Raw genomic sequence first — 27821 nt, 5'->3', positions numbered from 1 at the left:
GAACAGAGGGGGAGGTCTTAGACACCACCTATCTCCCACATACAATGCTGTCCTTTCATCTCTCCCTAAGAGATTCAAAGATTTAGCCTCTGAAAACAAACAACAAAGCCATTCACACATGGCTCAAGGAGCCTCCCAATGACAACAATGGGACACTAACGAGGCTAACGACTGTCGTTGACACCAAGGGTTGCACCCCACCCCGCCTTAATGGGGGGATCGTTTGCCTCACAATAGAGTGATACCATTCTTGTTTTTTGTGGGTTGGTCTCACTCAGGGGATAAATACTTGAACCTAACATCATTGCATTGGACTAGAGCTGTCCTATCTAGTCTGGTTGTGTACGAACTGATGAAGCCTGCTCGGATGAGAGGCGAAACGTCTTCTAAGACAAACTGACGAGGTCCAGTTGCGAACGATTGAATGCCCTAAAGCTTACAATGACCTGGATGAATGAGAATATTCACAGGCATATCAAATCTGAGCAGCAAGTTGAGGTTCAAGATCTACACATCTGCTGCTTCTGCGCGTCTCAAAGCCAAGGCTGAAATGGCTGCCTTGTTGGCTCAGCAAAGGTTGCTCAAAGTAAAGCATGCTCTTGAAGAACAGGAAGAGCAATTAAGAAAGCGGAAAGTGCAACTTGACCTGGAGGCTGAGATAGCAGCATCAATGGCAAAAGTAAAGGTTTCCGAATCCTCTAGCTCAAGTGTTCACAGTCGTATGGATCGGAGAAAGGATGGCATGGAGTCATATTTTTAAAAAGTTCTCAACATTTCTGCAGAGCCCTTTGTGCCGAATAAGGGTGGACAGTATGGACAAATGCTGCCTGTAACTGGAAAGCTAAATCCACACTTTGGAGGTGCAAGGCCAAAGTCACCTGTCAGAAACAGAGTTAGTTATCTTAACCAGGGGCCCCCAGTGCTCCTAAAACCAGAAACTGCAGTCCCTAATGCTGCAGCGCCCCCTGTGTCTCAACATAAAGATGTGCATGGCAGTTTTTCCAGCCACGGCAGTGAACACAATATTATGTCTATATTGGAAAACCAGAACAAAATGACATCAGTAGTAGTGCATCAGCAAACTCTTGCCTCACTGCCAAAGAGGGATATTCAAAAATTTGATGGCAATCCTTTGCAGTATTATGCCTTGTTGCAGGCCTTTGAACACACCATAAAGGCAAAGACTAAGGATCCTGTGAACCGCCTGTTTTATCTGGAGCAATACACCAGTGGGCAGCCACAACAACTTGTCAGAAGCTGTCAACACCTAACTGATGGTACAGGATATGCCACAGCGAAGGTTTTACTACATGAACATTTTGGAAATGAGCACCATGTAGCATCTACTTACATAAACAAGATATTGTCATGGCCACAAATTAAGTCAGAGGATACAAAGGCTCTACAAGCATATAGTTTCTTCCTGTGTGGATGTCGTACTGCCATGAAGGATGTATATAATCTGTGTGACTTGAACACACCAGCTAATATGATTGTTGTCATAAAGAAACTGCCCTACAAGTTGAGGACAAGTGGCATATGATATTCAGGAGAAGCACAGCAGAAGGACCATGTTTTCTGATATTGCATTCTTTGTTGAACGGCAAGTGAAGGTGGCCATCGACCCCATATTTGGAGATATAAAGGATGCTTCGACAGTTGGTGTAAGTAAAGACAGTGGCAAAGTAAAACCTGTTCATCGACCAAAGTCTAGAAGGAGTAGTTTTGCCACGACTGTTACGACACTCGAGAAAGGGCCTCAGTCAGAGAAGAGCGGTGTCAAAGATGGAACTGAGAAGACTTGTCTCTACTGTAAAAACGCTGGATTTGTGCACTCTATTGAAGAGAAAAGTGCATAGTGAGAAGATGAGGTTCCTGAAAACTAGAGTGCAGGAAACATCTCTTGTGTAAATTATGTGGCTCACGACATCCCAGCATGCTGTACATCCATCAGAAGGAAAGAGAAGCAGAGGCAGAGAAAGACGAGCGAATCAGCAAGTGCTGTGGACAGTGCTCTTGTGAAAGTGAACACTGGTGGTCTCACTGGGGCCAGTGATCAGGACTGCAAGCTTGCCATCGTGCCAGTCAAAGTGAAGTCAAGCAAAGGTCAAAAGGTCGTGGAAACCTATGCCTTTTTAGACCCAGGAAGTTCAGCCTCTTTCTGCACAGTGGGTCTGATGGAGAAGCTGGATCTCTCTGGAGGAAGACAAAGATTCTTTTGCGCACTATGGGTCAAGAGAAAGTTGTGGAGAGCTGCGTTGCATCTGCCTTGGAAGTTGCTGGATTTGACAGTGACATATTGTGAAATGCCAAAGATTTTCACACAACGAGACATGCCTGTTAACAGAAGCAACATTCCACGTCAGAAGGACCTGGAGAAGTGGCCTCATCTGAGGCATGTCCATCTGCCAGAAATAGACATGGATGTGGAGATATTGATTGGTATGAATGTGTCCAGAGCGTTGGAGCCCCTGGAGGTCATCAGGAGTGTGGATGGAGGGCCATATGCTGTGAAGACCATGCTTGGCTGGACTGTAAATGGGTCACTTGGCGACTGTGGTGATACTCCATTGTGTCAACCTGGAGTTTTTGTCAATAGAATTGCTGCTGTCACACTAGTTGAGCTCTGGAACCAACAGTTTAAGACAGACTTTCCTGAAAGTGGTCAGGAGGAGCAGGCAGGACTGTCAAGGGAGGACCACAGGTTTCTGGAAATGGCTGGCAAAACTGTGAAGCTGGTGGATGGCCATTATAGTGTCGCCTTCCCTTTGAGGGACAGGAAGGTCAGCATGCCCAACAACCCCAAAATTGCTCAGCAACGCACCTTCAGCCTGAAACGGAGGTTCATCAGGGATGCATCATTCCTTTAAAGTGAAAATGAGATGCCATGGGCTATTTACTGTTCAACAGTTAATCTAGTCTCTTGCAACCAGGCTGCTGATCATATTGATAGTAGTAAGAAGTGTGTGTGTGAGACTAAAATTCAGGAGTGATTTATCTGAAAGTCATTTCAGTTATTGTGACATTTAACTTTATTTACTGTGTATAAAAGTCAGGGAGCTATTATATAAGTTTTTGTTTAACTTTACATGAGTTGCTGCTGAGCTTGTTAATGCCATGCACTTTTTGATGTGTTTGAACTTAAAACAAACATAAGTCATTTCAGTTATATTTAAATGTTACTTTATTAACAGTGGAAACATTTCAGGTAGCTATTTTAGTTTTTATTCAACTTTATAAGAGATGCTTCTTACTGCACCTTCCTGATGTTTTCCTCGTGGAAGTGTGCAGCGTTTCTGTTTTTTATGCATGTCCATGTACCATGGAAGATTTCAACGTCCAGGACAAGTGGGAGAAATTCTGGTCAAATGTTATCTGTATGTTCTTATGTCCAAGAGACTAATCAAGACAACAATTTCTAATGTTTTTCCTTCAGAGTGCTGGCAGCCACGAAACAGGCTGTGTTGTAATCCCTCTGCACGTTTGTGCACTGTGAATGCACATCCAAAGGTGTCTGGCAACATTATGGAAAGTATACCTACAAAGATGGACCTTTTTGTTTAAGAGTAAGATTCTTTTTCTTTAGTCTAGTGAATTGGTGTTAGGTTCAAACTGAAAAAGTCCAGTTGCGAACGATTGAATGCCCTGAAGCTTACAATGACCTGGATGAATGAGAATATTCACAGGCATCTTCCCTCTTGTAGAAGCTGTGTTGAAGGCCAGCCGTGCTCCACAGAATGAAGACCTCTGGTCCTCACCATGGGTGAACCCAGGCAGGGAGCTAAGTTTCACAAAACCAGCACTTAGAATGACTGATAGATTCTAAGCAGGTTATAGCTCTTAACCTATACTTAGAGTCTAGAGCATCATCCAAACAGAAGAGCAAGTAGAAGTGCATAGTGCATTCAGAGTCTCTTACATTCTCATAAACTCTCATAACGGAAACTAATGTCTGCTGGGCTAATGTTTTTGGCCAGTTTGTACTGTTGTAACCATTTCAACACGAAGACTTGCAGGAGTGTGAGGCTGGTGAGGGTCAAAACCAAAGCAAGAGACCAAAAGGCAAACAAAATCCTACGAAAAAGAAACAGAGTTCAAGTATCCAAAAAACAAGCAAGTACGGAAACAAGAAAAATGTAAGCAATAGTAAGCAAAAAACTAATAGACTGGAACTCTTGACACAATGTGTACAATGGACGAACTTGCAAAGACAAAGGGAAACACAAAGACTTAAATACAATGGGGAGGAAGGACTAATGAGACACAGGGTTAGGGTTAACCCGAAGCCGAATTCAAACTTCGCTTACTTTGTTCAGAAAGGCCTCTTGTGTAACTTATACTTAACTTATACCTTCCCTGCAAAGAATTTATATCAGCGTGTCTAATTTGGTGAGTTAAATTGTGATTTTGCTTATTATTTCATTATCAGTAACTGCAGTTTGTGGTTTTACAGAGTGAACCTGCAGTTGATCTGTGATTCGCTGTGTAGCTTCAGAGGAGCTATCTGGTTAAGAGAACCTGCCAGTTGATGTGAGCAATATCCGAGAGATAGAGTAAACACATCCGAATCTTCACAGTAATGCCGGCTCCTCTTTATTTTGTGCATTCAGCCAGGTGCCCATGTTTGTGCAGATCCAGCAGAAGTGGAGACGCATGTATGCTGGAGAGTGCCAGGGACCAGGTGCACGCACTGACTTTGAGATGGTCCACCTCCGCAAGGTGCCAAGCCAGTACAATCACCTCTCTGGCCTGCTTGACATCTTCAAGTCTAAGATAGTAAGTACTATGGAGCAAGACAAGAATGACAATGAAATTAATCTGATGTATGGCCCAGCTCTAGCGTGGTAGAATCCTCAGTTAGCCTTTCTTTCAGTATTTTGTGCTCTCCCTCTAGGATTATGTATGAACAGTCAAAGATTTCTTCTTTCAACTACATGTTTTATGATTTTTTGGTTAGTTTTACAGCTAATCTATCTGGTTTGATTCAAGTGAACTATAATGCCTATTTGATCCCCTTTGGCTGATATGAAAACTGTCAGGGAATAATATGAACATCCAATATTGTACTGACTCAAACAGCAGTACTGTAGAGTGCTTTAAAAGGAGGCTTTTGGTTTGCACTAGGTTTTGTTTGGAAGAGTACTTGTACTAAGCACAATCACACAATTATCTTGTTTCTATGTTAATGTAACCAGATAAGATACCGTTACTGTCGTTGCTTGTTGTTTAGGCCCTTCCACGGTTCTTTTTTTAGACCAGTCGGTCAGGGAGAAGTCAACTTGTAAGTGTATTTACTTGGAATAATACATAGATGAGTGCTTAAACAGGCTTTGCACCATGAATGAAATTCCAGTCACTGTGTCAAACCTGGAATTCAGTCAGGACTAAAGGGAAAACAAATAACTACAACACTCAGTTAACAACAGACAGGAGTCACAAAAACAGAGTTTTTGGTTTCTGTCTGTGTTTTTTAACCTGGACAATTTGTCAATCATATTTAAACCGGTCTAGTTATAATGTCCGGTGAAAATAATTCCCAAGTGCAATGTGAAAATATTCCCACTCTATACACTGTTTTGCTGCTTCTCTGATGTCCGCCCCCTGTCTTGCTCCTTTATTTCAACCAATCCAGAGCTAGTGTTAATTTTCGGAACAATGAAACGACAAACCAAGAAGGCCTGAATGTTTAGTGGCTTTAGCGAGAGTGATGTAACAGTTGTTTTTCATTAAATGAAATGGATCTTTCTCTTAGACCAAAGGGTCTATCTCTGTAGGGATCCTATTCATAATTTTGTCAGACACTTAGAATAACAATGTGTAAGAGGCAAAAACACACTACATTGACAGTGCACAAATGCCCAGAGGGATTACATTGTGGACTGTGAACTGACTCTTTTAAAGACACTGTTCTATTCAAGATGCCTGTGAATATTCTCATTCATCCAGGTCATTGTAAGCTTTAGGGTATTCAATTGTTCGCAACTGGACCTCGTTAGTTTGTCTCAGAAGACGTTTCGCCTCTCATCCGAGCAGGCTTCATCAGTTCGTACGCAACCAGACTAGATAGGACAGCTCTAGTCCAATGCAATGGTGTTAGGTTCAAGTATTTATCCCCTGAGTGAGGTCAACCCCCAAAATCAAGAATGGTATCACTCTATTGTGAGGCAAACGATCCCCCCATTAAGGCTGGGTGGGGTGCAACCCTTGGATGTCAACTACAGTCGTTTGCCTCGTTAGTGTCCCATTGTTGTCATTGGGAGGCTCCTGGAGCCATGTGTGAATGGCTTTGTTGTTTATCCTCAGAGGCTAAATCTTTGAATCTTTTTGGGAGAGATGAAAGGACAGCATTGTATGTGGGAGAGAGGTGGTGTCTCAGACCTCCCCCTCTGTTCAGAGATGGTTTTTCAACCTTGACATAGATGGCTTCTCTTACCCCTCTTTCAAACCATCTGTCTTCTCTGTCCAGAATATGCACATTTTTATCCTCAAAGGAGTGTGCTTTCTCCTTGAGATGCAGGTAAACAGCTGAGTCCAACCCTGAAGAGTTAGCCCTTCTGTGTTGTGCCATGCGTCTGCTCAGTGGCTGTTTGGTTTCCCCAATATACAAGTCTGTGCATTCCTCACTGCAGTGGACTGCATGCACCAGATTGTTCTTCTGAGTGTGAGGTGTCCGGTCTTTGGGGTGCACCAGCCTTTGTCTGAGAGTGTTCCCAGGTTTGAAATGTACCGGGATGTTGTGTTTGTTGAAGATTCGCCTGAGTTTCTCCGATACACCAGACACATATGGAATGACGATATTATGCCGTCTGTCCCTCTTTTCCTCCTCTGTCACCCTGTTCTTTCTGGAAGCAGCTGAACTTTTCACAAAGGACCAGCTGGGGTAACCACAGGTTTTGAGGGCCCCCCTCAGGTGTTTGTGTTCCTTGTCTCTGGCCTGTTGGCTGGTTGGAACATTATCAGCTCTGTGTTGGAGAGTTCTGATAACACCTAGTTTGTGTTCCAGTGGGTGATGTGAGTCAAAAAGGAGGTACTGGTCTGTGTGAGTGGGTTTTCTGTAAACCCCAATCTGGAGGCGCCTGTTCTCTCCAATGTGGACATCACAGTCCAAAAAAGGCAAACTCTTGTCCTTGACATCCTCTCAAGTGAATTTGATGTTCTTGTCCACTGAGTTAATGTGCTCGGTGAAGGCTTGCACTTCTTGGCTTTGGATTTTTACCCAAGTTTCATCCACATATCTGTACCAATGACTTGGTGTTGTTCCCTTGAAAGAGTTCAGAGCCGTTCTTTCCATGTTCTCCATGTAAAGATTAGCCACAATGGGGGATACTGGTGAGCCCATCGCACACCCATGTTTTTGCCTGTAAAACCTTCCCCTAAATTGAAAATAGGTGGTTTTTAGGCAGAGTTCCAGTAAATGGCATATTTGCTCCGGGTTAAGAGTAGTTCTGTTCTGCAAAGTGTTGTCTTGTAACATCTGCTGTCTCACTGTTTCCACAGCATCCTGAGTTGGAATGCATGTAAACAACGATGTGACATCGAAGGAAACCATTGTTTCTGATGGGTCTAGTTTTAAGTCCCGGACCTTATTTACAAAGTCCATTGAGTTCTGGATGTGGTGTGCCGTTTTGCCACCCAGTGGTGCTAAGATGTTGGCCACAAACTTAGCAATGTTGTATGTCACAGAGTTGATGCTGCTGACAATTGGTCTGAGAGGCGCTCCTTCTTTGTGTATTTTCGGGAGACCATAGATGCCCGGGATGGACTCTTGTGGGTTTAACCGGTGGTATTGCAAACGGTCAATGGCTCCATCTTTCTGCAAACTTTACAGATATTCTATGATTGTTCTCTTGTACCCGCTGGTTGGGTCTCGTTTCAGGCATTCATATGTGTTACTGTCATTGAGTAGTGAAAGAATCTTGTCATGGTAATCGTTAGTGTTTAGAATTACCGTGCATCTCCCTTTGTCTGCTGGCAAGATTGTGATGTTTTCATCCTTGCTCAGTGATGTCACGGCTTTTCTTTCCTCATAGGTGAGGTTCGAAGGGGGAGGTTTAGCATTGGAGAGAGCTGCCGACACTTTCAACCTGAGCTGTTCGCCTTCCGTTTCCGTTAGGTTGTTTTTCTTTATAGCTGATTCTGTTGCCGTGACCAGATCAACTATTGGGACTTGTTTTGGTGTCATGGCAAAGTTTTGGTGTCATACTTGAACCTAACACCATTGCATTGGACTAGAGCTGTCCTATCTAGTCTGGTTGCGTACGAACTGATGAAGCCTGCTCGGATGAGAGGCGAAACGTCTTCTGAGACAAACTGACGAGGTCCAGTTGCGAACGATTGAATGCCCCAAAGCTTCTATTCAAGACTGACTGAACAAAACCAACAACAACAAAAGAGTGTGCATCCCAGACAAAGACTGGAAGATGGTTCCACAGAAGAAGAGCTTGATAGCCAAAGGCCCTGGCTCCCATTCTTTTTTTAATTATTTTTATTTAGGACAGTGCACATTGATGAACATTGCTGTAAATGTGCCAGTTTATAGCTGATTAGCTAATTTTCAACTGTAGTTCTTGGGCAGAATGTTAATTGCCTAATATAAAAACATGGAAGTACACATTAAAAACATGGGAGTACACATTACAAAAAAATACAATTACAAAATACACATTTTAAAATTACATTGTCAAGCACACAATTGAGTACAGTCCAACTTAATGAGATCCAGTGGTCTCAGTCTACTTAATGGACACACTTCTGGTCATCCTTGAACCAGTCTTTGACCTTTCCTTTAAAAGAGGAATATGTAAGACATTTCCTTATTGTGGTGCGTCTGGAAGGGATCTCAACGTCTCCTCTGTCGCAGGACCCGGTGTTCATACCCCTGACAGTCCTGTTTTTTAAAAATTCATTCAGAGGTGGAGGGGCAAGACCGTGAAGACTTTTGTATATAGCACAGGCAAATTTAAAAACCTTGAAACTATCATAACTATGCAATTGACCATATTTTCTCCACAATGAAGTTGGGTAAAGGAGAACCCGCCTGCCCTGACGGAACGTTCGCAGCCGGCTACACGTTGGACTCCTGGGAGAAGTGGAGGATCGTGTGTCTGTCGGTTCTTTCCGTTGAGGATGTTGAAGATGCATACACAATTGGATTTATGATCTTAGGCTTTCTGCTGTTTGGCTTTGGCGGATACCTGATCTACTGCATAATAAGGAAGACGCTGGTGGAAATTGGCAAGCTGCTTGCCTTGATCAAGGGAATGTGCAGGGCTGCCAGCACTCAGACTCAAGCGATTTGTGAGCTCAATCGCAAACTGGATGCGATTCCTGAGCTCCTTCGCCAGTCAGATAACAACTTGGAGAAGCTGTCGACTCGGCTCGGCTGAATCTGGCCACTAATTCGGACATTTTGGAGCAAGCCACCATGAGACCAGAGAGACTCAAGGGCAGACAGAAAAATTCCAGGTCGGCCCGTCCCAAAACAATTGTTATCTCCATTGGCTCGCTTATAGCTCCCCACCTTAGCCGTCTTACTGTTGTTTCGGCCTATGGGACGAACAACAGTGTAGAGTACCCGCCCTTCTTGGAGTCTGTGGGAGGGGCGCTGGAAAGTGCTCCGACTGCAGACTCCATCGTTCTACTGGGGGACTTCAACGCTCACGTGGGCAGCGACAGTGTTACCTGGAGGGGCGTGATTGGGAGGAACAGCCTACCCGATCTGAACCCGAGCGGTGTTCTCTTATTGGACTTCTGTGCTAGTCACAGTTTGTCCATAACGAACACCATGTTCAAGCATAAGGGTATCCATCAGTGCACATGGCACCAGGACACCCCTCCGGGAGAGCTTTTGACCAGATCCTGAGGGAGGTTGGAGACATTGAGTCCGAATGGACCATGTTCTCCACCTCCATTGTTGATGCAGCTGTTCGGAGCTGTGGCCGTAAGGTCTCTGGTGCCTGTCGTGGCGGCAATTCCCGAACCCGGTGGTGGACACCGGAAGTAAGGGATGCCGTCAAGCTGAAGAAGGAGTCCTATCGAGTGTGGTTGGTTTGTGGGACAGGGGGCAGCTGACGGGTACCAGAGTGAGGGAAGGATGGAGCGTGAGATTGACAGGTGGATCAGTGTTTATTGTTTATTTATTTGGATCCTCCATTAGATACCACAAATATGCAGTAGCTATTCTTCCTGGGGTCCACACGTTACATTCTCAAACAATATTTTCATCTTAAACATGAAATTACAGATTACACTACATACATTCATACCAACAGTCCTTTCATACAAGTCGCTCTGTTATTTAATTCTTGATTTCATAGAAATAAACACAGCAATAGAAAAACAACAAAACAAAACTCTCCGCTCAAGAGATAACTCAATCAGAAAAGCTCTCATCAGCAGTGAGAGGAACAACAGTTCCTTCAAGGTATCCCATATGTAAATAAGTAAATTTCTAACCTTTTTTTAAAGCAGCTCTATTGCTACTTGAAATTAAAAAGCTTGGTAATGAGTTCCATGCCCCCATTGCCCTAGAGTGCACCCTTCCTTTAACAAATGTGTTCTGCACTGAGGAAGGCCTAAGTCTCCCCTCTAATACCTGCCTAGTACAGTACTGATGTCTATCAGAAAAGAATGTCAATTTATTATAGAGTAACTCAGGGATTGTATACACAATAACATTCTTTATGAAAGATACAAGCAAATAGTGTAATTTACTCATAACATTTAACCAAATTAGTTGATTATGCATTGTTGTGCTGCTAGCTCTATATGGACAATTCAGAGCTATACGAGCAGCTTTATTTTGGGCCACTTGTAATTTGTGCCGATTACTTTGTGTTGTATTTGACCAGATGACAGCACCGTACTCTAAATGTGATAGAACTAGTGTCTGAATTAGTTGTTTGATCAAGTAGTTTGGTATAAAGTTCGTATAAATGTTTTTCTACTGCCATGCCTCTGCCCATCTTTGTCACCTTCTGATTAATGTAACTGTTCCACGACATTTTGTCATCAATAATTAATCCCAGTAACTTTACCTCTGTCTTTTGCTCTACATGTTTATCTCCTAGCCTTAGGTTCAGGATGGGTGCAGATTTCAGTCTATATCCTGAGCCCAAAACAATAGATAGTTTTTTTCAATATTAAGAGCTAATTTATTTCCTGTAACCCATTCCTTAATAAGCATTAGTTCTTTATTTAACACCTCATTTAACTCCTCTACTGTACTTGCTGAAGCATATATTGTGGAATCATCAGCGTGCATCACCATACCAGAGGCATGTCATTATTAAATATGGAAAATAAAAGGCCCCAGACAACTCCCCTGTGGCACTCCACAACCTGCCTCTCATTTAAGAATAGCTGCCGTTAAAATAAACAGAGAATTTTCTGTTTGTTAGATAACTCCTCACCCATTTATTTGCAGAGTCTTCAAATCCATAACACCTTAACTTATTCAACAGGAGGGAATGATCTAACACAAAAATCTAGTAAATACAGTACCAATTATCTTTTGCATCTCTATCTCTCTAAACCAGTCATCTGTCATTTGTGTTAGAGCTGTAGTTGTAGCGTGCCCCTTTTTGTATGCATGCTGAAATATCGTGTTTAAGTTGTTATTACAGAAATACTCTTGGATTTGTTCATATACAATCCTCTCCATAATTTTACTCAAGGTAGGCAGTAAGCTTATTGGGCGACTGTTTTTCCCAGAGAATATTTTTTTGGGTAGTGGAATAATCTTAGCGGTTTTCCACTCTGAAGGACAGACACTTTTTTAAAACTTAAATTAATAATAAAAGCAATAGGCAAAGCAATCAGATCTGCCACAAGTTTAAGTAACTTTAGATCCAGGTTATCAATACCAGAGGGTGTTTCCTTGCAGGAGTTTCTTTACTGTATCTACTGTAGTGTTCTCAAATTGAAAGCTACACAATTTATTATTCATTATTTTATCTTTTATTAAATTACTTTAGATGCAGTCTTTTTCCTGATATCCATACCATCTCGTAGTTTCTGGATTTTGTCATTAAAGAAACTACTTAAGTAGTTTGCTATTTCTATTGGCTTAGTAAGAATATTTCCGTCAGCTTCCAAAAAATATGGAGTGGATCTATTACTTTTTCCCATTAATCCCTTTAATATATTCCATGTTTTCTTACTGTCCATTCTTGTGTCTATTATTCTATTTTGATAATACTTCTTCTTTTTCATTTTATTTAATTTTGTTACATTGTTCCTTAATTTTCTGTAAATGTTCCATTGTGACACATCATATGATTTGATTGCTTTTGCCTTTGCTTTATTCCTTTGCTCCATAAGCTCTTTAAGTTCTCAGTCTAACCATGGAGCTCTTATGTTTCTTACAGTTTGTTTTTTTTATTGGTGCATGTTTATCAATGATCTGTCCTAACAAGTCATCAAAAGCCTGCAATGCCGAATCTGGTTCTTCCTTGCTCAGCACTGTTGACCAGTTAATGTCTTACATCCTCATAGTAGTTCATTTCATTAAAGTTTCTGAACGTTCTTTTTAATACTATTTTCTGGCCAGTTTTTGGAATTTTGGTTTTCCTCCCAATTGCTACTAGTTTGTGGTCGCTACAGCCCACTGGAACATATTGCTTTTGAAGATATATCAGCAGCGTTTTTGAAGGTTAAGTCTATATAAGATGATTTTTGACCGTCCACTCTGCAACATATCCTAGTTGGCTTTGTAATAACTTGTTGTAGACCACATGTGTCTGCAGTAGAGAGCAGCTTACTTCTGAGAGCACATTTTTTTGCGATCCAGTCAATATAGAGATCAATATTGAGATCAAGTATATTTCATTATTAGAATCACGTACCTTGTCCAACATTTCACACACTTGTTCCTAATACATTGATGTAGCATTTGGTGGCCTATAGCAGCATCCCATGAGTACTGGCTTGATGTAGGGTAGTTGAACTTGTAGCCAGATAACCACTACATCTTTGCTTTCTAAGTCCTCTCTCACTTTCACTGGTATATGGCTCTGTATAAAAAATGCCTCCACCCCATGCATTTCTATCTTTCCTATAGATGCTGTACCCCTCAATGCTCAACAAGGCGCTATCTATTACTGGATCCAAATGAGTTTCAGAGATGGCTAATATATTTAGTTTTTGCTTTATAAGAATATCAGAGATGTCATGTATTTTATTCCTTAAACTACAAATGTTTAAATGAGCGATCCTCAAACCTTTCTTTGGTAATTTTCATTTAATTTGTCATGATTCTTATTTAATTATTTCATTCATCAACATTCTATCTGTTTTCAAAGCTACCACAAATACACACACTCTCACAGTACAATATTACTCTCTGACTTGGTACAACCACCATCGAACCAAGGCCATCTCCTGTTATATTTACTATTTATCATGTGGTTTCAATACACAATATCCACAGTGACTATCATAATCATAATCATCATCATCATTATTATATCATCACCACCATCAATTCATATTCTCATGATGGTCATTGTCATAGTCTTACAGCAGGCATATAGTTTAAATTTCAGCATTATTCTCCGTTAGCTCATACCTGCTGGCAGTTTTGTATTCTCAAAGTTCAGCTGTGTTTGGGAGGCCATAGTCCTGGTTTGATCACCAACTCCCAATAGTTCTCCGCTTCCCGATGATCCGTGAACTTTCTTGATTGCCCAGTCTCAACAGTTATGATTAATGTGGCAGGGTGAATAATTCCATGCCTCACGCCCGCTTTCCTCAGGTTCTCCCTCACCTCCCAAAACGTTGCTCTCTGCTTTGCCATGTCCGAGGTCAGGTCAGGGTAGATTTGAAGTTTCATTTCTCCATGCTCAGACAGCCCAATCTCAGAAGCCTGTTGCAGGGAAAAAGTTCAGAACAATAAGACTCTTACCTGGCTACAAAAAGCATTTACAAGCAGTGCTACTTGGGGGTGTTACTAAATATCTATGTTAAGATAAGATCAACTTTATTAATCCCCAGCTGGGGTAATTTGGTGTTACAGGCAGCATCAATAATAATAGCAATAGTAAAAGCTATGGAAAATAAAAAATACAGAATAAGAAGTTGACTATATACGTATATGTACATTTTATACAAAGGACTATAAAAAAAATATTTTGGCAATGGAAAGTATTGAGAAATCTGAAAAATTGCACATAGCTTAAAGTTAAATAAAGTATTTGCTCTATTGCATAGTAGATAAATATATACATATGTGTCACAGTGGAAACAAAAATATATATGCATAGGTGCAGTATTTAAGTGGTATTAATGGTATTTAGTATTGATTACTGACAGTATTCAATTTCTAACAGCACAATGTAGTTAATTGTTGCCCTTTGTGTGAATGTTTTCATACTACTTTCCTCAACATGATGTGCTTTATACTTAACATTTCTTCCATACATTTTTAATGAACTCAAATGCTAATAGTTGCATGGAAGTTGAAACAGAAACATATTTTCTAAATCACCCTCAGTCCATTTATATCATTAAAATATAACAATAAGTTCACATCTGAAAAAAATGAATAAGACAGCATTTTGTGGAAAAGTTTTAATAAACACAGTACTGGTTTTCAATACACTGACTCCTATTACTTGATTGTATAGTCTTTTGTCTTCATAAATATGCAATTATCACCTATTGTTATTGCATCATTGGTTTTGGTCTTGGTGTCCATCATTTTAAAGGCCAAAATGTGAAATTTGAATAGATTTTACATAGGTAATTTTTTTTTTTTAGATTAATGTTGCAAAGAGGAATTGTGACAAGTCTGCTTGAATCTGTTTGTCCAGTGTTTTTTTTTTTTTACTTCTCTGTGATAGCTCCAGTTGAGTTTATGTGATTGTTTCTACACGTATGAAAATATGGTCTTCAGATAAAGTGGACACAGATGCACGAAAGTTTTCCTAGTTTAGTTCGTGAGGGTAATTTCTTTTGTTCTTTAGTTGCGGGAACATTTTGGTCAGGAAAGGCTGAAACATCTCTTACCAAGCATAAATAGTACAGACTGCTTATTGCAGAGAGTGACTTAACCATCTTATTTTTCTTTCTTTCCTTTTTTTTCTTTTTTCTCCTCAGGGTTGCATCCTGTCCCCTCTACCTCCGGTCAACATTGCCATCCGTTTTACCTACATTCTCCAGGACTGGCAGCAGTATTCTTGGCCACAGCAACCGCCAGGTAGGACATACAGAACAGAAGACGATGTAGTTACACGTTGACAAAATATCTCATTGATCACATTGTTGGTTTCACAACAGAGCTATCATGATTCCAATAACCTATCAGTGATATCAGTACAATACAATAATACAATATCAAATTATTGTGTTATTATGATGCAGTAACTATCATTGAATTATGTAAGCCACAGCCACCAGTCATGGTAGCTTTGTTTTTCACCGAACTAGCTGCCGTCTTGATTTAATTTTGATAGTCTCCCTCACCTCACCTTTGTGATAAACACTAGCTGAGATGTCATGCAGGTTTTTTCAACAGCCTCAAATTTGCACGGTCTGAGCAGTATTAATTTTGTTTACTCATTCATTGACCCCTATCCAGAAAACATGCAGTGGTCTACTCTATAGGGAGTAGTTAACATTTCAGATATTTATGAACAGGACTGTCCTGGTGTTGTAGCTCTAGATGCTCTGGTAAAAAATAGAGGAACTTGTGTACTTCTTATTGCTGGATCATGTTTTTCATTTTCATCTAAATCAGCTCTGTCCAAACTACACCCTGCGGGCCAACTGCGTCCCGCAGTCCATTTTTCCTTGGCCTGCAAGAAATTCTATAAATAGAATGTGGCCAGCACTTTATATAAGTAGAAATTCAGTGCTGTCATTTCTAGTTGAATTTGCAGGTGTGTGTCTAAACAAAGCTCTAAAAATGTTTGGGAACCACAGTGTGAGTCTGTGAACGAGGGTTTTACACCCGCTGTACGTTAAAAATGCAATGAAATTGAACAGAACAGGTTCCTTTTTTTTGCATTATTTTGAATGCATATTTTATTTAGCCAGATTAATTGAATCAATTTACAGCTGCAGTAGTTTGTAGCAGCTTTAACTTACCCTCTGGGGACAGGCCCACATCAACAGTGGTTTCCCACTAGCACTCTGAGAAGACGAGGAAAAACTCCCAGTGGTCCAGAATTGGAAAAAACCCAGGGAAGAGCAATTCTAAGAGAGATCCCCCCCATCCACGGACGGTTGGCTGTTCTTTGGAAACCAGAGTCCCCTACTGTTCTATACCTTGTCCAAAAACACATGGAAACTACCTCTGGGGCCACTTCCTCCACCTGGGCCTGCTGTCCGTCTCCACCCGCACTGTATTCAGACCTGCATGCTCTAGCGGCACTTTGTCCACCATCGTGGCCGTCTGGAGCTTGGTAAGCTCTGCCGCCCGGCTGTCCAGCACATGCTTGTACCTATCACAGAGCTCAGTGAGTGCATTGTCCTTGATTGTCTGGACCTGACTGACCTTGAGGCAAATCAGTTGTTCACTGGGCTGAATGCTAGAATCCTGTTCCGTCTGCTCCCTTGTGGATTGCGTGTTTGCCTCTTCCAGATGGCGGCTCCGATCCATATTGACAGCAGATACTAGTGCCAAACTTAAGACAGAGTGCTGGGCCTCCTTCAACCGACAGGAGGGGTCTTTGGTCTTCCTCTCTGCTATCGGTGCCTTAATGGCCCGCATATAGCGGCTTATAAGTGTCGTATCTGTCTTTATTTGGGCACGACAGTGTACCACAGCCTCTTTCTTCTTGTCTTTGGTCTTCTCCAGCTCCATCTTGAGAGCTTTGATTTCTCTCCTCAGCCCTTTTGAATTGTAGGTGTTCAGTATCTGATCACCATGGAGCCGATCAAGGACCGCGAACAGGGTCACAATTTTGGTTTTCAGTGGGCCTCTTTCATGTACCTTACACCACATGAGGCTCATCCTGGTTCGCTGTATGTCCTGGTGGATGCTCGCCTCCCAGCCTTCGGCATAGGCACGCACACCAGAGGCCAATGTTGCTGCGTTTGCCATTTGTCTTCTTTGTTGTGCTTCCCGATGGTGACGTATCACTTTAGTCAACAGTATCGCTTTACGTAGTCCTCTGCGTTGAATGTCCACACTAAGTACTGAAAGAATCAGCAACCTCTTGGCTGTACCTCTATAAGTAACTTTTAAAAGCATCACCAAAGGATTATGACATCATTATCAAAGGAATCATGGAGAATGGTTACTATGGTAACAGCAGATGCCGTTTAAAAGCAAACGCAACGCAGACAGACAAGCTCATAAAGAAGCGACAGAAAAAACACTGAATACGCCGGACTGAACAGTCAACCAATCAGTGTAGAGCAGGGGTGTCCAAACTACACCCTGTGGACCAACTGCAGCCTGCAGTCCATTTTTAACTGGCCCGCAAGAAATTTTATAAATAGAATAGAATGTGGCCAGCACTTGAAACTTTTGAGTGTATTGCACTTCTTAGTTTTAACACTAGGGGGAGCTGGTGTTAAAACTGTTGAACAAAGCAGCTGCCCCACCAAAAAAGGACAATCACAGGTTACCAAACATGGCAGAACCAAAGAACCGCAAGGTAGAAGGCTCAAGGCAGCATCACTGCTCCCACTGAGTCCATTTTAGCTGAGTTAAAAATATATTCCACAGTGTCCATGTGTTAATAAGCATGCATGCACACAACTAGTATGCAGGTACATGTGCGACAAATATAATAATGCTGCATCAGTTCTGTTACTACTCCACTTTTGCCCGTTATATGCGTGTTTCTTGTTAATGTTACATTAATTTGTTGTCAAAATTTCCAATAGTAATCAGTAATCAACCAATTGCCAGCATGGTACTCATCCAAAGAACATTAAACTCTCCTGAACCTTTCTCATTCCTGTACTGGCGATTGTTTGTTTTCCATTCAGTTAAATTTAAAATCATAAAATCTGCAGTAAATGTTGTTGTGGAAAATTTTCCCGGTCTGCCTATAGAGAGCCAAACAAACCACTCTGGAAAGCAAGTAGCATGCACAAAGTATTTAATCTCTATAGAGATGAGACACAGCCACAGAACCACATGGCAGTAAGCCGTTAAGAGTTGTGCTCACTGATCAGATGTTTTCACCCTATTCCTATACTCTGACATGCCTTTGGTCTTAGCAGAACTTGTTTAACAAATGGCAACAAAAAAACAGTTGTGTGCAATAAAACTTTATGGAATCCTGTTCTCAGGAATTGACGGTCAGGTGTGATCTCCTCATGTCATTTGCTCTGTACCCAGGGGGTTAGTTGCAGTAGGATACAACAACAAATCCACCAGGACATCCTCTTGTCAATACAACAGTAAAACAGCTAAGACTACAGATCAACTACATAAAATAGGAAAACAAAATAGAAAAGTATAGAAACATGTAAAAATTCCATCACAATGTGCTGCAGCATCGCTCTTAAAAAAAACCCAAGGGAAATAACAATGTTTTTAAGTGTATCAGATTTGTATCTAATTCAGAATCAAAGAATTATTGCAAAATAGATAATAATTTGTATTGCATAGGGCATACAGTTTTGAACTAATGACACTGAAAATGAAATTCAATTTGTGTGCACTAGGTAGCAAATAAGGAATTATTGCTATGCAGTGCAGCTGTGTTTTTTCTATTGTATTGTGTTTGACTTTCTGGCAGACTTCGACACAATCCTTGGAGGTGAGGTGGGAGGGGTGGAGTTTGGGAAGCTTCCATTTGGAGCCTGTGAGGAGCCTATCAGGTAAAGGCATTGTAATTAAGATGACGGTACATTCCAAAAACTGAAATGGCTGTATTTTCATTTGGCTTTGATCACATTTCAGTTCTCATCAATGTGTGCAGTAGATATGAGAACTTAATCACATGTAAGAATACATTTTTGATGTGTTATATCTTCTTGAAGTCAGAGATCCTACTAGTTTTGCATATTTTTGTTGCTGCTAGTGTTTCCCTTTAGTTATGTTTAAATAAAATAATACAGTTGACCACAACACAACACAAACACATAAGAATAAACAGTTACACAATGAATGTCTTAATCTCACAACAAAATTAATTATTTTGTCTCTTTTTGGCTGTCGTAGTGAGCTTCATCTTGCAACCACTTGGCCTCACCTGACGGAAGGCATAGTTGTAGATAATGATGTCTACAGGTAAGAGTGTCCCATATTCTCTACCCGGCCTGTCTCTGACTCCCACTGCAACAATGTCCTGCTTTCATGCTGATCATTGAAAAATTTCATATTGTTTTGTCATAAGAGTAATGTCTATTTATACCTTGCCCTCTTTACACTAATGATCTGCAGCTAAAAATAGATGGAGAGAAAGATAAAAAATGTACTGTGGCTATTAGGCCTGTCATTAACTAGGAAAAATACTGATCCACTGATTATCAGTCTCATTTTGCTAGGTCATGATGACCAATTGTATGACCCATATATTAAGTAGGTCTGAAGATTTCTCAGCAATTTTGCACATGCTTGATATCATTAGCATAGAAATTATTGGAACAAACTTTCAACCAAAATTGACAAGTTTTTGTTTTTTTAATTTTGTTTCTCGATGGTAATCGCCTTTCTGTATATGTATATACTAGTCAGAATGCAGCTGTTTTCCAGTTTTTGAAATGATATTATTTGGCTGTATGCAGAGACTGTCTCTGTCTACATTTTTCAACTGGACTATAAAGACATGTTTCTTAGGAAATGGCTTTCTGAAGTAGCAATCAAAACATCCACTATAGAAAAAGTGCACTGCTGATATCTAAGTAGCCTAGTCAGGTGTAGCATGTAACATTCAGTTTAGATGCTAAATATTATAGTATTCCTCCTTACCACTGCAGACAAAGGTTGTCTGTCCTTGTTTACTTTGTTCTTCAGTGCCCCTGCTGTCTCAAACATGTACACTGGACCATCTACTCAGAGTCTTGGAAGATTCTGATTTCTGATTCATCCTTTTTTGTTTAATGTACAAGTAAGAGCCATGTGCATATCATCTGTACAAGTCTTTAAAAAACTATAGTAGATTTAGTCCCTTGGCCATAATCTTGACAGAAACGTGAACCAGCAACACGCTATGTGACTTAACCATTTGCTCTGTTTGTGTAATCCGGCAGTGACCTTGACCCTCTCCAAGCTCCTCACTGGTCAGTCCGAGTCAGAACAGCTGAAAACCCTCAATGTTTACTAGGTAAGATGAATCCCTTGTTGTCTGGTAGGCATTTTCAACCACAATTTCTGCACCTAGAAAAAGTGGTTTTTTTTGACTTGTCTGCACATCCTACCAGCTGGTGCCTAGGCCTCTGATACAAACAAACAAGCCCTACATTTTCCTGATAGACTCAGATTCACCACGGGTCTTGATTAACTGAAATACGCCTTTTTCAGCCTATTCCCAAATGTCTTCCTTCAGGTTTAACCTGACTGTGGGTATTATTTGTGTTGGGCACAACCCACACACACACACACACAACACTCTAAGAAAATGCATGGGAATAAAAATAAAACCTACTGAATAGTAGTGATAAAATAAAGTTAAAAATGCAGTACATACAATGCATAAAATCATGTAAAATTCAACGTTTTTAAAGAAGTGCTGCAGTGCGGGCCAAAGTGCAAAGGTTTCAGGCCTGTATCAGAACCGTCATAGCTAGTTAAAGGCTAAAGTGAAGAGATACACTTTTAACGGATGATTGCACTGTTCTTGAAGGCAAACTGTGAACAAGGCAGTTATGAATGTATCTTGGCCCTAGTCCATTAAGGGGTATGTATACTAGGAGAAGGACCTTAAAGTCAATTCTAAATTCTAAACAGGAAGCCAGTGCAGTGCAGCTAAAACTAGACTAATGTTGGTTCTCCTCTTGGTTCTGTTAGCTGAGCTGCATAGTTTGAATGAGCTGTACAGTAATTGAGGCAGCTCAAAATAAAGGCAAAATAAAGTTTTTCAATATACATCTTTGATTTATAAATGGTCATACTTAAGCTATGTTTCTAAGGTGGAGAAATTAAGTTTCGTCACTGTGTTGATGTGGGATTTGAACCTTAGATATGACTCTTTTGTTTTAGGGCCGACTACTAGGATTTCAGTTTTGTGCTTGTCTATCTTTAAGAAATGATGTCTCATCCATTTATTTATTAACAAAAGATGCAGAGTGGACATGTCAAGAGGGAATCCAGTTCTAGATTACTCACAATACAGACTGACAGGGAGTAGTCACCTGAGCACAGAATACAGAAATCAGGGAGTCAGATAGGCAGGCAAGGCAATAATGTGCGAAAGGTACATGGAAGAGCTCAAGAGTCAGGATGTTACGACTTAGGTGAACAGATGATTTGACAAATACTGGGTGGAAAGCAGGTGCATATAAACTGTGGCAGCAAGTGAGACTTGATTGAATGATTAATGTTAGGTGTGTTCATGAGAGGAGGAAGGCCGGAAACACCTGCCAGCCATGCCCCTGCAGTTAGACACAAACACAAAGGGGAGAGGGGAAACACAATATGACAAAAAGTAGGGGAAACAGGTCCAAACATGGGCGGCGAGCATTGTCCAAGCCCAAGGATTTGCAAATAATTTAAATGCCCTTTCTTTGGTTAGGATCAATAGTCGGAAGAATGTGAATCAAGGTTTTAGGGGGGTGATTAGGGAAATAAGGAAACCTTTTTTTGACAAAATCTCTAATTTGGAAAAAATGGTTAGGTAAGGGATATTTTGATGAATGCTCAATAAAAGGAAGATCCAGTCTTTATATAAATCCTTAATAGTTACTATGACAATTATTTAGCAAAATTTGGAATTCTGACTTTGAAAAGGTATTTGTTGAGCATTGGAACAATATGTGAATGTCTGTGCAGGCCTTCAAATGTGTTTTCTAAATTGGATCCATATTTTTAGAGAGTTAATAGCTGGATTGGTGTTAACAAATGTGGAAGAGAGGGGTAAATGGGAGCATATTATAGAATTTAAAGACATTCGTGATGCTGCCTTGTCCAAACAAATCCAAGCAGGTAGATTTTCAGCATTGCTGCTCATCCAGTCTGGCAAATGAATTTGGACACTGTTTTGTCTAATTTATCAAAAAATGCTTTTGTATTGAGTGTAGTAGTATGCTGGAAAATATAGAAGAACTTGAACAGAACAGTCATTTTATTCAAAGCGTATCTCAATTACGAAGACAGAGCAGACCAGCAGAGAAGATCTTCTGCTTTCTCTTCTGCCAAAGGAGAAACATTTTACCAAAATGTATATGGACACATGGCATATTGGGACAGCTGTGGCTCAGGAGGTAGAGTTGTCAACAACTTATCAGGAGGTCGGTGGTCATTAAGACTAGAAAAGTGCTATATACAGTAGATACAGTTAATTTACTTTTTACATAAGGCATATGGTAATCAAAATCTCCACAGAATAAAAATGAGTTTCATTCTACAATGGTAGAGCCATAAGACCTCGCCCCTGATTGATATTGACTGGTTGCTTTCCTAGAGAAGGAAAGAACTGGAAGCATTTAGTAATGCTAGGAGGGATTCATTCACTTTTGGTCTTAAGAAATCATTTGCATTATGCTGAAAGTTTTAAATGATGTAATGTCAGGAATGTTTGTATTCTCTTTTTCATTTATTACTAGTAGGGTTCATTTCATAACGAGGTAGAGGACTTTTTTCGACTTTTGCGCATAAAGTCTTTGTTTAGTGATAAACACGGCAGTTGAACCGTGGTGAAAAAATACATGAAATTTTTGTTGTTATTCTAATCTTCCCTTTAATCAAAGGCAGCCTGTCGCCAGTTCCAACTGGCAAACCCACTTCACTCACACTTCCCTAATCAGACCTGCAAATTGACTTGGTAGGACCTCTCACCAAATCAGCCAGAGGCAACAAATACTTCCTCAAAGTCACATACACATTTACCACATATAACATGTTTGGAGGGCTCACTGGTCGTTCAAGATACAGCTCAGATGACAGCCTGCCTACTGATGAACCATATCTTCTACCAGCCAGGTGAAGCTAGCATTGCAACAGCATCTACGACACACCAGTATATGACTGACCTAAGCAAATACCTCAAGGCCACCTTCGCCTTTGCCCAGAAACATCTGGACAAGAGTTTGGAAGTATGTAAGGCCTACTGTAACCAAAAAGTGTGTCACCACATCTTTGTCCAACCAATTGGAAAGACTAGCTCAAACATGGAAGACTCGCTCGCAAATTGACCCATTTCACCAATCGATCAGGGGGCACCTGGTTGTTGATGGTGAGTATGTTTCGACACGTGAATAACATGTCCACTTCACTGCTTTGATCCACGGTGCTGTTTATTGTTCTTATTCTTCAATTTCACTGTTTCCAAACCCATTAATTGTTTGCTTACCAATGCAGAGTACCAAATCAGAATAAAACAAATACCAAAACGATGCACCACGCCAACCTTAAACTGTTTGCTCCCTCTCATCAGCCACACCTGAGTGCCTCACCTGGCTGATTGTATGACCTGTCACACTTCACAGCAGGGAGGCCCCCAGTGGTGGGATGCTCACAGCAAAAATAAATAAACAAAAACAAAAATGAAACTCATGCACAGAAATGGCTCTTACACTTTGCTTTCCCAGAAACTGTAACATCAGAAGAACTGGATGCATCACCAAGTTGTGAACTCTTTCATCACACACTTACATGCACTTACAAAATCCTGCCGACCCCTCCCTTTTAAGTATACAGCTGGCAGGACCCGGTAGACGAGACAAGGACTGTAAATATCCTTGCAACAGTGACGTGGAATCTGCTACTTATCCTTATACTGATGTACATTGGTTGGCGGTTGTTGCAGTTTGTCCAGTTAACCTGTCACTTTCAGCACCATGGACAGCACTGCGGAGAAGCCGCAGCTATGAGCGTCAGGGCTCATTAGGGCCTGATGCGCAGCACCTATGTGACGCCACTGAGACAAAGACACTCTCGCCAGACAGCAATCCTTTTTTTCAACTCCCCTTTCCCTTGATTTTAGAATTGTTAACTTATAGGAAATAAAATATATTTTTTTACTTGCAAACCGACTCCTCCTGATATCCGCACCTCACAGCATTAGTGATGAACAGGTCATGCACATAGAATATACAGTGACAAAATGAGCTTCAGAGCTCAAATGGTCAGCAGTCTTATGGGCTACAGGTTGAAGCTGTCCCTGAGCCTGGTTGTGTGGGACCAGATGTTGCGGTATCTTCTACCATCAACAGTGTGTTTCTGGGGTTATTGGGGTCTTTGATGATCCTGTTGGCCTTCTATCCTCTGATGTTGTTTGAGTTTGTTGTCCTGACACCAAAATGTCCTCAAAATCCTCTCTATAAGCCATCTCATTGGAGATGTGGGTGGCTACACAAATGTGTCTGAACAGGGAGTACAGGAGAGAAGTGAGTACAGTACAGTTAGCACAGGTGTTAACAGTTGGGGTGGAAGGTGTGGTGTTGCCTATCTGCACAATCTGTTCAGGATCCAGTCACACAGATCTGTTATTTCAGCTTGATGGCTAGCGTAGGGAGTGCAGTGGTATTGAATATTGAGCTATAGTCAGTGAACAGCATTCTCATGTATGTGTCCCTTTGGTCCAGGTGAGAGAGGGAAATGTAGAGGGTGAGGGCAATGGCGTCATCTGTGGGTCTGTATGGTCTGTTCACAAATAGAAGTGGGTCCTGTGAGTCAGGGAAGTAGGAGGTAATGAATGTTTTGACTAGCCTGTCAATGCACTTCATGATGTTGGAGGTGAGTGCTACTGGACAGTAGTCATTCAGTCAGAGGGTTGACTGAATGACTACAGTCCTGTGTTCCTCTGGTCCAGGTGAGAGAGGGAAATGTAGAGGGTGAGGGCAATGGCATCATCATAGAAGTTTAGCCACACCTCTACTACTAAAATCCTAAAATACTACTTCCTCTACTATCAACTTGTCTGTCCCCTCCGCCTGTCTCACCACAATGGGGAGCAGAGCATTCAGCCGCTCTGCTCCCCGGCTCTGGAACTCATTACCACCCGAAATTAAAAACATTGATTCATTTTCCCGTTTTAAATCCACACTCAAAACTCACCTGTTCAAACTTGCTTATCCCACATGAGGTCAAATGGTCAGTCTGATTTTACACTTATTTGTTTTATCTCTTGATTATTCTATTTTATTGTGTTTTATCGTATTGTTGTTTGTTATTTCTCGTGATGTAAAGTGTCCTTGAGTGTCCTGAAAGGCGCTTTTAACAAATAAAATGTATTATTATTATTATTATTATTACCAATGAAGAGGGTGAGGGCAATGGTGTCATCTGTGGGACTGTATGGTCTGTTCGCAAATAGAAGTGGGTCCTGTGAGTCAGGGAAGTAGGAAGTAATGAATGTTTTGACTAGCCTGTCAAAGCACTTCTTGATGTTGGAGGTGAGTGTTACTGGACAGTAGTCATTCAGTCAGTGTGTTTTATGGTTCTGGTCTGGCCTGAACAAGCACTGTAAAAAATGTTAGAAAGTTTCATTCTTTTCTTCCTATGTAGGTGACTTTCTGACAGAGTTCTTTAAGCTCTGCTGTAGGAAGGAGTCTACAGAAGAGATTCTCGGAAGAGGGCTGGCTGAAGAGGAGGGCAAAGGTGTGGTTACTTGCTGTAATGTTCAACACTGGAATACATGCAATTGTTCTTGCTATAATATAACTAAGCACACCATATTCTAAAACACTGCGTCTACTACTTTCCTTCACTGGTGTTTTTGAACTGTTTGCATTGTGCCTCGTATTATCAAAGCTCTAAATGTTGATGTTTGCTCAGAGATACAATATATTAATACATAATTTATACAGTATAAAATATTTGATGCTAACGGCTTTCATATGATTGTAAATGCCTGCTCTTTTTTTACCTTGCAGAAAATAGTGACATCAGCTCTGCTTTATCCAAGCTGACAGAGCCAACAGCGACAGTGCCGATCTCCAAACTGTCTGTCTCCAATATGGTGCACAGTGCCCGAAAGCACATCCAACGCCACCGACAGATTGATAGAGAGTCACCACTCAACACTGATATACTCAATTCCGTCCTACTGGTATGCGTTATTTATGCTCAATGTTTTATATGGGTATTATTGTTACAGAAAACAAACACGACAATGGAAACTACAGGTTAAAAACTTTATTTGTTAATGGAGAGTATATAAGAGGTGTCTTATATAAATTATATATAACTTAAAAAAGAAGTGAAATTCCAATTTTCACTATGAGTTTAAAATTAATCTGTGTTGCTAAACTTCTATTTAAACCAGCCAAGGGCCGGCAATCCAATGCTCATTAAGTTTAATGCTTGACTGTTGAAATGGCCAGGCGAAAGCCCATCTAAATATATACTGCATCCTACTAATAGAACCCACAATCTTGACACAATCAGGTACTGCCTCTACCTCAGAACCCGCAGCTGTCACAGAATTAAGCCCGTCCTTGTGATCAAACCACTCTGTGACTGAATCAGGCCCCCACCCACATTAGACACATTAGTCAAACCTATGATTCAAGCAGGCTTCCATCAAGCATGTCTCATGACTTTCTCTTGAATAACTGTTTAACAATGCCTGTTAACTTTTTCAGAGTCTTCACATGTATCATGAATGACACTTCTTCCTGCACAGTTGTATGCCAAGGTCCTCCATGGATGGCAGCTCAGTTCACTCTTCATATTACCTCTATCATGCTCCAGATGCAGGACTCTAAAATTGTGTAGGAACTGCTATAGCAGGACTTGTGGCTGCTATAGCATCTCCAAAATACAAAAACATGAATACTATGTATATACAGTGGAGGAAATAGGTATTTGATCCCCCCCTGATTTTGAAAGTTTTCATACTAAGAAATAAATGAACAGTCTCTAATTTTTTTGGCAGCTTTATTTTAACAGTGATAGAAAGAATATCAAAAAAATAATCAAGAAAATTACTTAAATGAAAAAAAAAATCACTGAGGGAAATAAGTATTTGACCCCCTAGCAAAACATGATTTAATACTTGGTTGCAAAACCCTTGTTGGCAAGCACAGCAGTCAGACGTTTCTTGTAGTTGCTTACTAGGTTGGTACACACATCAGGACTAATTTTAGTCCACTCCTCTATGCAGATCATCTCCAAATCCTGGAGGTTTTGAGGCTGGTGTTTGGAAACTCGAAGCTTCAGCTCTCTCCATAGATTTTCTATAGGATTAAGGTCAGGAGACTGGCTAGGCCATTCCATGACCCTGATGTGCTTCTTATGGAGCCACTCCTTTGTTTCCTTGGCTGTATGTTTTGGGTCGTTGTCGTGCTGGAAGACCCATCCACGACCCATTTTCAGTGTCCTGGCAGAGGAGGCTGTCACCCAAGATTTTGCGATACATGGCCCCGTTCATCTTACTGTCGATGCAGTGAAGCTTCCACTGCCATGCTTGACGGTGGGGATGGTGTTCTTGGGGTCATATTCAGCATTTTTCTTCCTCCAAACACGTCGAGTTGAGTTGAGGCCAAAGAGCTTGATTTTGGTCTCGTCTGACCACAGCACCTTCTCCCAGTCTCTGGCAGAGTCATTAATATGTTCATTGGCAAACTTGAGGCGGGCCTGGATGTGAGCCTTCTTGAGCAGAGGGACTTTGCGCCCACTGCAGGATTTTAAACCATTGCATCTCAGTGTATTACCAATGGTTTTCTTTGTGACTGTGGTTCCAGCTGCCTTGAGATCATTAACCAGCTCCTGCCGTGTAGTTCTAGGCTGATCTCTAACCTTTTTCATGATCATTGAG

At 41.0% G+C, this 27821-nt stretch overlaps 1 protein-coding gene across 3 annotated transcripts in view; it reads left to right on the top strand.

Annotated features, from left to right (window-relative positions):
• rab3gap1 (RAB3 GTPase activating protein subunit 1) overlaps positions 1-27821 on the top strand; it is a 78766-nt gene that overhangs the window by 15360 nt on the left and 35585 nt on the right. For 2 of the 3 annotated variants that reach the window (XR_006007873.1, XM_041962331.1), the window contains exons 7-13: positions 4611-4776; positions 15097-15196; positions 18699-18780; positions 19124-19192; positions 20155-20228; positions 25568-25660; positions 25936-26111. Coding sequence is in view for 2 of the 3 variants with exons in the window: in XM_041962331.1 (XP_041818265.1) it covers positions 4611-4776; positions 15097-15196; positions 18699-18780; positions 19124-19192; positions 20155-20228; positions 25568-25660; positions 25936-26111 (760 nt within the window). In the remaining variant the exon portion in view is untranslated. The remainder of the gene's footprint in view (positions 1-4610; positions 4777-15096; positions 15197-18698; positions 18781-19123; positions 19193-20154; positions 20229-25567; positions 25661-25935; positions 26112-27821) is intronic. The other variant, XM_041962332.1, reaches the window with a different exon arrangement.

This window comes from Chelmon rostratus, chromosome 21, assembly GCF_017976325.1.
Source record: "Chelmon rostratus isolate fCheRos1 chromosome 21, fCheRos1.pri, whole genome shotgun sequence".
In the NCBI taxonomy this organism is placed as follows: domain Eukaryota; kingdom Metazoa; phylum Chordata; class Actinopteri; order Chaetodontiformes; family Chaetodontidae; genus Chelmon; species Chelmon rostratus.
This window is presented reverse-complemented; position numbering and strand designations above follow the sequence as displayed.